This window comes from Poromitra crassiceps (assembly GCF_964638095.1).
Source record: "Poromitra crassiceps genome assembly, chromosome: 3".
NCBI classification, from domain to species: Eukaryota; Metazoa; Chordata; class Actinopteri; order Beryciformes; family Melamphaidae; genus Poromitra; species Poromitra crassiceps.
The window spans coordinates 69,582,390-69,597,214 of NC_139625.1; the positions used below are offsets into that span (position 1 = coordinate 69,582,390).

The window sequence follows — 14,825 nt, forward strand, 5'->3', positions numbered from 1 at the left end:
TGGTCCCCCACAAATTCGGATTATCTTTAATTCCAGTTTAATTAACCATGTTTAATGACTGATCTAACAATAGATATAATTTATTGACTTGCAATGGAAATGGTTGATTTAGTATTTTTTTTATATATACTTACATTCTTAGCTACAAAGTAAATATATTTGGAGGATTTTATTTTACATTTAAGGAATATTTATTGTAAAGTGAATTCAAAATTACAATTCAAATGCAAGAAATGAAGAAAGTATAAAATCATACACACTTTGGCTTTTCATGAATGAATGTTTCTTTTTCACATTTTCCATTAAGATGTTTCAATGTTTCTTCTTTGGCCTTCAGGTCCCATCCATACATGTTAGAAGAGAAAGAGGAATATGATGACCAGCTATCAAAACAGGCACTTCACGTTTACACTGACTAAATCACAATGACAAAGGCGGCTAGTCACATTGAGTGCCAGTTGGTATCATCAGCTTTAAAGGTCTGATATAATCATCGTTTTCATAGTTGAGTTTTGACCCAACAGGAATCAATGCATCTCTGAGTAGTCTCTTAAAACAGATGAGTTGGCTTCTGCAATTTTCAAATGCTTCCGCCATACTGTCTAATACGTGGGGGAGAAGCATGCACCAACCGGAATGGGAAGCAGAAAGGCGGGTCTTCCGCTCATTAGTCCAATCAGAATCAAATATGCCGCATTCGTGGAATTTTTCGTGGACACACGTGCCGTGATTGGTCGGATTCCGTCAAACTTCCTTCCAGTCTGAAGGTTTTTTTCCCAACTTCCTTGTGCATGTTCTGGGGGTGTAACGTACAGACTGTTTAGCTACATTCGCCGGATGTCTGTTTTAAGAGACTCATCTCTGAGAGGAAAGCGTGGTCATGCTTCAGTGTCACCACTAGATGGCTCTCACAATCTTTGCACTGATGTCAAATTTGGTATTCTCCAAACTAGTAGCAATAGAGAGCCAAAGTGAACGTCACTTCCTGCCTTTCTCTAGGTACCAGCGTCTGAAAAAATATGAATGGCGAGAGACGATGCTTTTTTGATCCGGTTTGAATCGTGCCGTGGGCTACAAGAGTAATTTTTTGTCCATTTAAAAGAACTATGCAAGTCAAGAAAGTTGCAGTTTGTGGTAAAACTGTGGCACTATAAGTTATAAATCAGAAAGACTAGGCACAACCAGTCGCATAAGTGACGTCTCTGCCGCCAGTCCACGTTGTTGATGGTGTGACGTATAATGTGCGACACGAGAGATGTACAGTAGTTGATTGAACTAAACCTTACGTTTCAGTTTCAGAACTGCGACTTTCTTGACATGCATAGTTATCTTTAAAATTCACAAAAATTTACATGTTATGTGTACCCCGTGGCACAATTCAAACGGGATCAAAAAAGTATCGTCTCTCTCTCGCCGTTCACCCCATTCATATTTTTTCAGACGCTGGTACCGAGAGAAAGGCAGGAAGTGACGTTCATTTTGGCGCTCTATACAGTCGACTAGTAGTAGCCCATTTTCAGTAAAACAATTGAAATATTTTGCCATCTTTAATTGGAGACACATTAGAGAAGACTAACTGGTGATTTATAGCAAGTTGGCTGTACTTTAACACAGTCTATCATTTGGAACCCAAAAAAGACTAGAGTGAAAATATTAATACACTGTCTAACACTTTGGAAACTAAACTAGGAATGGACGGAGACTCATATTCTAACTTGATGCGGAATATTTAGACTGACATCCACTATTATGAAGGCAATGGCAAGATGTTTGATCATAGGTTTAATTATTAAAAAGAGCCCATTGACATCAAATTGACATCTTTCTCCAACAAAAATATATAAAAACAATTGAACATGAATGTACCTGATGTGACATTGCACACAATTAACTGTCTAAAAATATTGATTTGAATATTTCACATCACCACTACGGTATATACTGTATTTTTAAAAATCACAGTTGCAGCTGAAAATGACAACAGAAATACAGTTTGCAGATATCTCCCCAATTCAAGTTGTCGACCCAGAAGTAACTTTTGTTGTCAGCACGACATCACGGTGATTCGGTCTATAGATGACTGAATAAAAGCCATGGATAAACAACAGTTTGAGGACTTGACGAGGATGATGCTCTGACAAGGTTCCAGCCCACAGGTCCTGTGTGCATGTTGGCACTAGTGGCAGCTTACCGGGAGACGGAGTATAGACCAGGGGTTCCAAACCTTTTTTGGCGTGTGACCCTACTTTGACGTCACAAAAATCGACATTTTTGTGACGTCAAATGCAAATTCTGGTACACCATCGATAATATCATCAGTGACATTGTCAGTGATGTCACATAGTATGCTTATTTTTTCCTGCAGAATTCTGACTTTAATCTGAGAATTCTGACTTTATTCTCAGAATCTTGATTTAAAGTTATAATCTCAAAGATTTTCATCTAAATAAAAATAAGAGTCACTCACAATATTGATTGAGGCCATGGTCCATTGATGGAAGCCTTTGCAGTTTATAGTGACATTATGTGACATTAGCAATGTCACATAATGCAACACTGGATCTCACCTGCAATTACTACTCATCGCCAAAGGTGTCACCCAAGAGAACAAAACTGAAATCAAATGAGGTCTTATCAATCTGGGAACCCAGAGTCTATTTTTCAAATAAACAGCACTACCTTTTTTCCCAGCTTCCTGTACAGAGTGCCTCTCCTGCCACCGTCACTTCCTTTTCCGCGTCCGTTTCTAATAACGTTAACGCAAAACACACTGCATAGAAGTCAACTCGTCTCACAACAACAGTGGAAAATTACTGGAGGTGTAGTTGTTGTGACTAGTAGTATCGCCAAAGTCGCTGCGCAAGTTGCTATTCAGACTGTAAACAGTGGAGCACGAACAAGGAAAAGGAAGTGACGGTGGCACGAGAGGCGCGCTGCACAGGAAGCCGGGAAAAAGGTAGGGCTGTCCCAGAGTCTATTTTTCAAATACAAATAGACTCTGGGTTCCCAGATTGAGAGATCATCACTTTTAACATATCTATGCTTTAAACTCAGAACTAAAAACAACTAAATTAAAGAAATAAAATACAATAAATCGCAAGTGACCCTAATCATCTTCGGTAGTAGTAAATTTTGTGTGGTATAAAAATAAAAAATAAATCCAGGCGACCCTATTTGAATTCCAGGCGACCCCACTTAGGGTCACGACCCAAAGGTTGGGAACCACTGGATAGAGGATTCTGGAAGACTCAAGAGATAGTTCCTGCTGTGTGTGTGTGTGTGTGTGTGTGTATGCGTGCCTGCATGTTCCCCACACGTGCAGACATGAATACAGATGTCTGCGTTTACCCTGGTGTGTCATATGCACTGTATTTGTGTATGTATGTATGTATGTGTGCATGTGTGCGTGTGTGTGTGTGTGTATATGTGTGTGTGTGTGTGTGTGTGTGTGTGTGTGTGTGTGTGTGTCTCTCTCTCTCAGCAATTGAGTATGGGTCTGTTTCTGTCTGGCCTGAACGGAAACATGGAGCTGTCAGAGTCGGCCCTCCCTCTGTGGGGACCCAGCGTAGCCACAGCCTGGAAGGTAGCACGCAAGCACGCACGCCCGCGCACACACACACACACACACACACACACACACACACCCACAAACACACAGAGAAACACACACACCTCAGTTAAAAAGACAGATCACACACACACACCTCAGTTAAAAAGGCAGATCACACACACGCGCGCACGCACACACACACACACACACACACACACACACACACACACACACATATTACAGGAGGATAAACACACATGGATGCACATCAACACACACCTTTCTGATTGCTGTCCAGTCCTCCAGGATGTCCAGGTCAGGGAGCATGTAGACTATATATGGACGTGGGCGGGATTAAGGACAGTGACAGACACACGAAACAGGAAGGAATTATAATCTGAATATGAAGCCACATATTCTATATTCTAGCATTTGAGAATCAGTAGTACAGTAATAGTAGCAGTAATAGGAATAGTGGTCGTAGTAGAAGGATATCAGACACCACTGATGGTCGTCTCTTCTTCTTATCTGGACTGAAGGCATCTCTTCTCTTCTTCCTCCCTGACAACTCATCACTCCATAGCTCTGAGAGAGAGAAAAGGGGGAGAGAGAGAGAGAGGGAGGGAGGGTCGGTAGAGAGAGGGAGGGGGAGAGAGAGAGAGGGAGGGAGGGTCGGGAGAGAGAGGAGGGTCGGGAGAGAGAGGGAGGGAGAGAAAGAGGGAGAGAGGGAGGGAGGGAGGGTCGGGAGAGAGAGGAGGGGAGAGAGAGGGAGGGGAGAGGGAGTGATGCTAATGTTTAGTATTCATTTATTGCATAAATACTGTCTTGTTGTTTTTTCATCACTATAATCATAAAGATATTACTGCTGTGTGTGTGTGTGTGTGTGTGTGTGTGTGTGTGTGTGTGTGTGTGTGTGTGTGTGTGTGTGTGTGTGTGTGTGTGTGTGTGTGTGTGTGTGTGTGTGTGTGTGTGTTTAAAAGAGAGAACGCGCCAGCATGCTAAATGTCCTTTCACAAGTCTAATTGATCATCTGGGCAGCAGCAACAAATGTTTCAGCCAACAGGCCTTCTTCAGCGTTGTTACCTGATGTAATATCTATGCTGTGTCTGTCTTCCTCCAGTCTCCTAATTTTCTCCTCCAATTCACTCTGCACCGTATCAAACAGCAGCAGCTTCTCACTCTGTAGACACACACACACACACACACACACACACACACACACACACACACACACACAGTATGAACACGCACACCAAACACAAGTGTACATGAACTGACTTCTCAATGACTTTCAATCAATGACACATCCTTGTAAGCGAGACAGTAATTGGTTTTGTACAAATAAAAAGTGTGTGTGTGTGTGTGTGTGTGTGTGTCCGACCTCCCAGTGCTGGCACGCCGCCTGGATCTCACACTCATATTTGTTCTTTATGGACTCTATACACAACTCTCTGTAGATACCTGAGGGAGAAAGAGGCAGAGAGAGAGAGAGGAGAGGGAGAGAGTGAATGAGTGTGTGTGTGTGTGTATTTGTGTGTGTGTGTGTGTGTGTGTGTGAGAGAGAGAGAGAGAGAGAGAGAGAGAGAGAGAGAAGGCATGAGTGTGTGTGTGTTACCTGCCACCTTGGTGCGGACCTGCATGCTCTCCAGTAGTCCTGCCAGAGGATCCAGGTATTCTGCCGCACGGCCGGCCTCCACCTCCGTCAGCTTACTGTTCACCTCACTGACACGCTCATGGTACAGCCTGGCGTGCACACACACACACACACGCTCAATATCTTTAAATTAGGGTAGACAGAGATTTAGGCCTTTAGACGACAACGGTCTCTGCATAAAATGGCAAACTGTCGTTGCGTTCTTGCCTTTGATTTGGCGTTTATACACAGCGTTTGTGATAACGATTTACGTGCAGAAAAACTCAGAGCAGCATCAAGTGAGCCAGAATAAAACGGAAAGTTCTGGTTAAAACCTTCACAATAGTGGCAATTAAATAAACTAATAGCCTTATGCATGTTGCAATGTTGTGTGTGTGTGTGTGTGTGTGTGTGTGTGTGTGTGTGTGTGTGTGTGTGTGTATGTGTGTGTGTGTGTGTGTGAACCGAAATACACAGAACACATAGAACACAGACAATTAGAAGTAAATTGTAACCGTACTGGGTCGACGGTTCTGTTTTTTATTTACCCAGTTATAAATTACTGCTTTTATTTTGAAGGTGAAAACACCTAGCTTCCTGTATTCTGTCTATTTCTAACAGGATTGATTTAGTTTTATAGGATTAAACTTTAAATTAATTTTCCACACGATAGAGAGACACAGAAGTCACGAATGGTGATAAACTGCTCCAGATTGGTTGCATTACAGAATGAAAACCCAGTAAAGCCCCATAAGAAATACGCGTTTTCTTTGCAGCACTTGAGGAAATCAATACACAGGGTATATGCACTGCAGCAATCCTGAAGTTAAATTCAATACTTTTTAAGACTTTTTTCAAGACCCTTCCAAGATATTTTAAGACCTCAGTGCCACTTCGAGCTGTAACCGGTTACATCAGCGACACACCTTTAACTAAACAGTGTTAGTTTGCCATAACTTCTATGGAGCACTGCATCAATACAAGAGAATTCAGATAGGCCGGGAGGGAATAAAGCTCAAGAGAATAAATTGAGTGACTAACCTAAAGGCAAGGTTTAACCCTAACCCCCCAAAAAAGTATATTATAACAGTAACATGCTCACTCACTCATTCACTCACGCATGCACATAGCAGTGTTTCCCACAGGATTTGGAGAGATCATGGTTGGTGGACCTTGGAAGAACCCGGAAGAACATTTAGGACATCATAAAGTAAAATGCATCAATCTGGTGCACTTTGAGAGAAAAATGAAGAGGCTAGATCTATGAATAACTACATACATCACATTAATATCCTCTTTACTGTGCTGTGGCTTTACAATGATGAACAATTGTCTCTCTACATACTGTATATATTCTGCATACAGCTCACTATATGGTAGAATACTGTTGGTAGAATGCTGTTTGCTTAAATACATTGGCCCATTTAAACCAACATCACTTCCAGGGGAGAACTCAAGTACAAAGTAATATTTGCTTTGTAGGCATAAACAAAAGTAAAGTAAAATAAAATAAAATAAAATAAAATAAAATAAAATAAAATAAAATAAAATAAAATAAAATAAAATAAAATAAAATAAAATAAAATAAAAGGGAAATTTACTAACTTTGATTGGAATGATGTTCAGCCCAGACAATACTTATATAAGCCCTAAAGCAGGAGTTTGCAGTAGGGCTGTCCTCTAAAAGTCGAATAGTCGAATCATCAGTCAAGAGACCCGTGAGTCGACGGAGATTCCTCAAGTCGAGCAGTAATTTTTTTCCCATTTAAATTCCAATCTTAATTTAATTTGTTAATTTATTCTTGTTTAGATTTATTTAGGCCTATCAGTTTTTGAGAAATAGGCTAAAGAACTGTATAGCCTAGCTCTAGGCATTAGAGATGTCATTTCAAAGCAGTGGCAATGTCTTATTTTACACTTTCATTTGTTTATTCATGTAGGCTACATGTATTAATGTTTAAAAGCTGAAATAAAAAAATTGGCTTTAAGCTTAATTTAAAAAATAAATAGATGTCTCCTGCCTCCTGCCTGTCTCATTATTCAGACAAATCATCCTTTATCCGATTTTTATCCGATAGCCCGACGTCGCCAATTCAAATCTTGCATGATCATATACAGTCTCTTATTGGTCAAAATATGTCTGTTGCATTGACTGTTGATATGGTCGAAATAATTAGTGAAGATATTCTATACATTACATTTTTTATTTATGTTTTATAGAATAGTCGATTATTCGTATTGGACAGTCGAATTCGATTTGATTGTCAGAGTTCTGAGTCCAAGACAGCCCTAGTTTGCAGTCAACTAGTTGAAATTAATATGTATCAGTCAAAATCTATTTGTGGTGTGGGAAACACTGCACGCACGCACGCACGCGCACGCGCGCACACACACACACACACACACTGAGCAGTAAATGGTTAACAGTCAGTTGTCACTTTTTTGTGTTTTCAGGCCCAAAGAACGCGTGTGAACGCATGTGAAAGGAAGGCAGTAACGCAAAAAAGTTTGCCGTTTTATGCAGGGAACGTTGCCGAACGTTCGACGACTTTCAGACAGTCTTACTGGTCTTTGAGGTCGGTGAATTGTTTCTCCAGGTTTGACATTTCATCCAGACACTCCACCCTCCTCCGCTCACAGTCTTCCTCGTCCATTTCTGAGATGGAGGGGGTGATCACACACACACACACACACACACACACACACACACACACACACACACACACACACACACACACACACAGGTTACAGGAGGACCAGCTTTGTATCATTACAGTGTGGGTAGTATGTGCAAATGAACCATGTTTTCCCTCCCTCCATAGAGACACTGCGGAGCGCGTCATCATTCAGGAACCACGCCCAAAATGGGGGAAGGGGGGGGGGGGGCAATCCTGGCGTTCTCCTATGGCACGTGTTGCACACAAAGATCATATATATGGAAGATGAACACTCCAACTTACTTACTTGACAGCTAGATCCACATTTTTCTTCTCGCCAATTCTCAATGGCTTCCTTGTTTTGCTCGGGAGTACAAAACAACTTTAATTGGCGATTTTTTACATTTGTTGTCTGCGCAGCCCACCACATAACAGCTTTTAGCTATGTTTAATCCAAGGAAAATTACACTGGTGTATGGGAGTGAATGGAGAGCTTTCCCCAGTGATGGGCGTGGCCTATTTCATGCAGTGTCAGTATGGAGTCTGCACCCACAGCTCCCAGTTCATTCGTGGGCACTTCCGTCTCTTATGTCATTTGGAGACGAAAGGGAAAAGCTGTTCTACCCGAGGGCTGTTGTTCCAACTACACATTTATTTATTTTTGTATACGTGTGTCCACGGAGAATCCAGAGCCTTAACAAGTGTTAACGAGCTGGAGTTTCTGCAGGCAGAGCAAGCAGAATCTCTGGGTGCAGGAAACATAGAGGGATGGTCTGCAGATACTACAGATATTGTAATGATACAAAGCTGGTTGAAAAGTGGCAAAGTGTTCCTTTAAGCATTACAAGGCTGAGTCACTATGGAAGCAGCTAAAACATCTTCCGCCTGTATACATCACATCGGCAATTAGGCCTCGCCCCCTTTATGGGGAAAACACAAGCCTCTCCCTGTTGACTTCAATGTAAAATAGCACTACCTAAAAAAAATATAGAAAAATAACAGAATCAATCTAGTTTATTAATGACCCCAAAACACCATGACAGGACGATATATTACAACTTGTCTGGCCATAGAATGGGCAAGATACACCGTAAATATTATTTTGACCCATCTAAAATCATGTGACTCATATCACATGTGATGTTCTTTTTTTTACTTGTATTTGCTGCATTGTACTCCACCTTGCTCTGTAGCAGTGTATTCTATATTTTAGTGTTTTATCTGTGAAGCACTTTGGTCAGCTTTTGTCATTGTAAATGTGCTCTATAAATAAAGTTGACTTGACTTGACTTTTACAGCCCCGTCACTCGCGGAGCCCAGCATCGTTGTACCCGGCTACTTGGCGGCTACTACTAGAGTGACGAGTCACGGGCTGTAAAAAAGAACGTCACATGTGACATGAGTCACATGATTTTAAATGGGTCAAAGTAATATTTCCGGTGTATCTTGCCCATTCTATGGCCAGACGAGTTGTAATATAACATGTCATGGTGTTTTGGGGTCATTAATAAACGAGATTGTTATTTTTCTATAATTTTTGGGGGTAGTGCTATTTTAAATTGAAGTCAACAGGGAGAGGCTTGTGTTTTCCCCCTAAAAGGGGGCGGGAACATCTGCTGCCAGCAGCCGCCTACAAAATGACGTATTGCCGATCTGGTATATGACAATGAATCTGAGATTATGCTTTTTGCCTTCTAAATTTTGTTACATCTTGGACCTGTTGACCCCCTTTGTTGCAATTGTCTTATTTCACTCACCTATTGTGTTTTTTATTGCTCTTCTAACATTCTGCCTCTGCCCCGTGCTTTTGCCTTATTTCATCACCTCTGTTTTATTTCCTTGTCTCTGCAAAGTACTTTGTAACTCTGTTATGAAAGTCTTTCATCAGACCCAAAAGTCAGAGAATTTACTCAACCCAAAGGGGAACCATGTAACTTCAACTAAAGTTAGAATGTTAAATCCACAGAAACTGGAGTTGCAAGACTTTCACATGACAACAGTGATATGCGAATAATAAAGTTGGAACATCCAGTCACATATTTGATAACAACCACAGTTTCTGAGTAAAACACCGAAATAATGCTCCTCTTTATGTCTCTCTCTCTCTCTCACGCACACACACGCGCGCGCGCACACGCACACACACACACACACACACACACACACACACACACACACACACACACACACACGGTAACTTCTGAGTTTATATCAGAATTCTGAGAATAAAGTCAGAATTCTGAAAATAAAGTTAGAATTCTGAGGAAAAAAGTCAGAAACCTGAGATTCAAGTCAGAATTCTGAGTTTACTGTTAGAATTTTGAGGAAAAAAAGTCAGAATTCTTAGAAAAAAGTCAGCATACTGTTACATGTGACATCACCAATGATGTCACTGATGATACAGTATTACCAAATTTTGTACTGGAATTTGAATCTCTGGGGTCCCTAGATTGGTGTGACATCAAAGTGGGGTCGCAAGCCAAAAAAGGTTTGGAACCCCTGGAGTCTGAGTGCTGATTTGAATAGGAATGATTCAAATCTTCTGGTTTGGACTGTCTCACCGGAGCTGTCTCCGTCCTCGGACACGGAGGAGGTGTCAGAGTCCTCCTCTTCGGAGCTGGTGGCCTCCTGCTCCTGCTCCTCCATGTCCTCCGCGGTGCTCTCCTTCTTCTCCCGCTCACGGTGCCCCGGCATGGTAGCGAGCCCCTCCACACTGTAGAAGTGGAGGACAGAAAGAGAGATGCTTTCACCCATAACATATGCATCTTTACACTTTTACCACATTACATCAAAGACAATACAATCTAGAAGTTTTGAATTTAAAGCATGTTAAAACTTTTGATAACTATAGTATACACACATATAGATCATAATCTTTCGGCAAAGACTAAAACACAACTTTTCAGGCTCCACCTGGGCCTATCTTGTACTAACATCTCTCTCTCTAAAAAAAATCGAATTACTTTCTACAAGTGCCACTCTATTCCTTCAAAAAGTTGTAGGTGTCATAGATTGTGTTGCATAGTTGATTTCTCTATTGTTGACAAAATGTGATATTGTAAGTCGCTTTGGATAAAAGCATCTGCCAAATGACGTAATGTAATATAATGTAATAAGCGCCCCATCCTAAACCTAACTCTGTGGTGTTGCATGTTAAAACCACAGAGAGATGCAATTTGTAGTTCTGCTTTTACATCAGCAATGGCAGAATGATCCGCTTGGAAGCAGCTTGACACAAATATGATATGCAAATGTGTTTGTTTAGGATTGACTTGACAAAAGAAAATGTGCTTGTCATCCTGCTAGCCTGTCCACCATGTAGGAATACTGATCAGAATACCAGCAGGGTGGACTGCAGAAACCAGGCTTGATGGCTTGAGGCTGGTGTCCCTACCTACATACAGTCAATGCTACCTACACATGTTCATAGAAAGTTCTCATCATTACTGCTTCTCTCACCCTTCCCGGATCTTTTTTTTGCATTGCCATAGCCTACTGATTAACCAATCAGATCAAACTGCAATCAATATCAATAGCTGGCCTGATGTCACATTCATTGCAGCATTCAAGTAATCTGGGAATAGTTGTCAGAATTAGCCTACTTGACAGTAAAGGTTGGAGCAATCCTTCAAGTTGTTTGCTGAAATTTGTGGAGCAGTAATCTCTTGAGACAGACTTTGTTAGAGATTTTTGTTTTATTTTTTAACCGATGGGCATGAACATCCTTTTTCCACTTGAGGCAAGCTGTTGTTTTCTATTGTATTTGTATATAATTAATGTGCTGTTTAACAACAGAGCCATTCCTAATGAATAAACAAATAGACAAATAAATGAACGAATAAATACATACATAAATAAACATTTAGTATTTCTTAATGTGGTCCAAATGTTTTGGAAGTCCATCTGGAAAATGGTTTAAAATGTCCATCCCTGACGAAAACTATTCATATGTATTTAATTTGCAGAAGGTTCGTGTAATAAAACATTGAGCTAACGTTAGTCTTTGCTTGTTTGTTTTCTTTGTCCGTTTCATTTGAGCTATTCTGTTGTTCTAATCCCCCTGTTGGTATGGGGTTTTACTTGAGGTGCATACTGTATGCAAATTTAAATTCCTCGCCACTTCTCACATGATGTGTTCTCTAACTTATCTTTGTTTGTGAATAATTTATGTGAAACAAATGAACAAATAGCAACAAACAACACCACTAACGTTACACGCTAATAAGCCTGCTGCAGACAGTGCAGAGTAGTGGTGGTGATCTGCAACGAAAATAAAATAAAAACTAGGGAGAAGACTCAATCACGACTCACAAGTGAGGATGGAAAGGCGTCACTCTAGAGTTTCGGGGAGAAGGAAATTATTTTTCAAAAGCCAAAAGAAGATTCAACTGGATTCTTCCGTAGGTTGCAAAAAGCCACTCGTGTGTGTGTGTAAGCTAAGCTAAGAAAAAGCTAAAAACAAATCTCGGCAGGCAGGGCGCTCTTGTTTGTTTTGGGAGCTGTAGTTTTCTGCGCGGTAGTTCAACGTCGGTCTAACAGAAGTGAACCACGCTACCCAGAATTCCCCGCGGCGCTGCAGGTTGAGAATCCGTGCTGAATCAGCAAGCTCGTGAATGAAAAAAAAATAGCTCCTGAATGAGGAAAAGTGTCAGTTATCGAAATTGTACGTTATTCAATGCACATAATAGTTTCAATCATATTATCAACATGTTTTTGTATAATTTAGGGACGGTCCGTTGAATTTCTCTGATATCCATTATTTTGTTTTCCCTCCTCCCTCCTCCGCCATGATGTTTTCTGACTGAGGAGCGAGGCTAGGCTAGTTTACTGTTTTGGAAGGGAGGTGCAATGGATGGATGCTTTGCCCCGCTACGTTTGACATATTTCTCTGTAGACAGAATGCACCCTCCCCGACAACTTTCACCCACTGATGTAACGCTACTCTTCGTTGTTCCCGAGAGCTGCTAATTTGCAGTGCAACGTTAATAAATGATAACGGAGTGGCGTTTTTTGTGTCATACTTTGCAGATTAACGCTAGCTGAAGCTAGCCAGAGCTAGCTCCTCCTGGCTCTGTCTACCATCGCCTCAGGAATGTTCTCCAAAAAGCCTCATGGGGACGTGAAGAAATCAACACAGAAAGTGTTGGAGCCCAAAAAGGACGTGCTGACGAGGCTTAAGCATCTGAGAATAGTCATTGGTGAGTTCAAAGCCTCGCTAAACTAAGCAGCTAACGGGTTAGCCCCTGTTCTCTTGTATGCAGAGAATGTCACGCCAAGCTCCTTTTGAAAATCTGCTAATTCAATGTGCCCATGCTTATGTGCAAAGGTACACCACGTATATAACATAACTTCAGACCATTTTAACTTTGTTAGCATCTACTCATTGATTCGGCATGCTTACAGCCCACAAGGCATCACATTTTTCTGTAAAATGTCAACTTTTTTTTAATTTGTTCGTCTGCTAATCCCACACTCATCCGCCTCCAAAACAAACGGGGGGGGGGGGGGGGGGGCGTTAAGCAACGTTAAGCAAAGCAGCGAAGCAATTCTTAAAGATGAAATATTATTAAAATAAATACTGCTTGGTGGATGAGGTGTACGACGAATTTACCAGTAGATCCTAGCCAATCAGAATAGGTTTTAAATCGCGTTTGACGAGGTTTGCCAACAAGCAATGGCATTTAAATGGTCCGATTATTGTATGGAGTTTGACGTGACGTTCTCACTGGTACATGCCTGTGAAAGAATGTGTGGGGGTGACTCTCTGACTGTGTGTAAACTGCGGGGGTGCAGTTGTGATTTGTTAGATTGTGATTCGTGTGTGTCTGTCTGTCTGTCGGCCTGTGGTGTGTGCCAGTCGGGCGAAGGGACACAGTGAAGCTTTTGACAGTGTGGAGGCACCGCTGCCAGGGTGTTATAGGTTACACCTGCTTTACCACCTCACAACCGTTGCTGTGAAAAGGGCCTATAATATAGGCCTCCCTAATGTAGGGAGGATGGCAGGATGCTAAGGAGGTGTGTGTGTGTGTGTGTGTGTGTGTGTGTGTGCGTGCGTGCGTGCGTGCGTGCGTGTGTGTGTGTTTCTCTCACTCAGTCACAGTCAGACAGACACACACACACAGACCAGAAAGGGAAACAGTCTCTACTATTTCCTCTCTATGTCCAGTACAGTAGCACAACTTCCCGTTTCTATTGTGAGAGCTACTACTAGGCTGTATGTGTGTGTGTGAGAGTGAGAGAGAGTGAGTGAGATGGAGAGAGTGAGAGAATGTTTCAGATAGGAGAGGGTGTGCCCCTTCTGTGTGCTCCATGGGGAATGCGAGGCCTGATAACAACTGCACACAAACGCGCACACATCCACTCCACATACACACACCCGGAGTCGCATGAGTATCATCATACATGAGTATCATCATACATGAGTATCATTAGATGGGCAGCATTGGTGTGATGGCCACCAATTGTTAGTGTTAGTGTTATTATTGTCGTCAGTGTTGTTGCCCTAGTGACATCATCGCCACAAATACAGAATGTATTAATTTCCTTTCCCTGTAATAATGGACTTCCAGTGACTAAAACAATGTGAAGCTTAGCTGTTTCGTCCATTTCAGGAACATTTAGAGTGTCAACTCAAGTCTTTGCATCATAAGTAGCCATCCAAAATACAAATAAAGTGAGTATAATATTACTGTGTGTTGGGCCAATTAAGCAAGTCACAGTGTTTTTCCACAAAGGATTCCGTCTCATACGATTTGGTTTGCAAACTAATCTACATGATGGATTTGCAGCGTACTTTGAGGAAATCAGCCACACCAAATGTGGAATTTGGCATGATTAAAATGGGTCCCCAAATTAGGGCTGGGCAATATATCAATATTATTGATATAGTGATATGAGACCATATCATCTTAGATTTTGGATATCGTAATATATGGTGATTTATATGGCATAAAGTGTTGTCTTTTCCTGGTTTTAAAAGCTGCAT

General features: G+C 41.4%; 2 protein-coding genes across 2 annotated transcripts in view; one reads left to right on the top strand and one right to left on the bottom strand.

Moving 5' to 3' along the window:
• Positions 1 to 179: 179 nt before the first annotated feature.
• On the bottom strand, positions 180 to 12,276 carry brms1la (BRMS1 like transcriptional repressor a). Its single transcript, XM_083632778.1, has 9 exons — positions 12,152 to 12,276; positions 10,402 to 10,553; positions 7,749 to 7,839; positions 5,166 to 5,293; positions 4,932 to 5,011; positions 4,634 to 4,730; positions 4,046 to 4,135; positions 3,830 to 3,894; positions 180 to 3,576 (listed from the first exon to the last, which is right to left on the bottom strand). Exons 2-9 carry the CDS (start codon positions 10,532 to 10,534, stop codon positions 3,478 to 3,480), a joined length of 783 nt encoding a protein of 260 aa, XP_083488904.1. The 5' UTR covers positions 10,535 to 10,553; positions 12,152 to 12,276; the 3' UTR covers positions 180 to 3,477.
• A 656-nt stretch (positions 12,277 to 12,932) lies between these two features.
• The window catches only part of ralgapa1 (Ral GTPase activating protein catalytic subunit alpha 1), a gene marked incomplete at its 5' end in the record, with an annotated part of 190,681 nt that continues 188,788 nt past the window's right edge, over positions 12,933 to 14,825 (top strand). The window contains one exon of the mRNA XM_083633920.1: positions 12,933 to 13,038. Within this exon, the coding sequence (XP_083490046.1) occupies positions 12,933 to 13,038 (106 nt within the window). The remainder of the gene's footprint in view (positions 13,039 to 14,825) is intronic.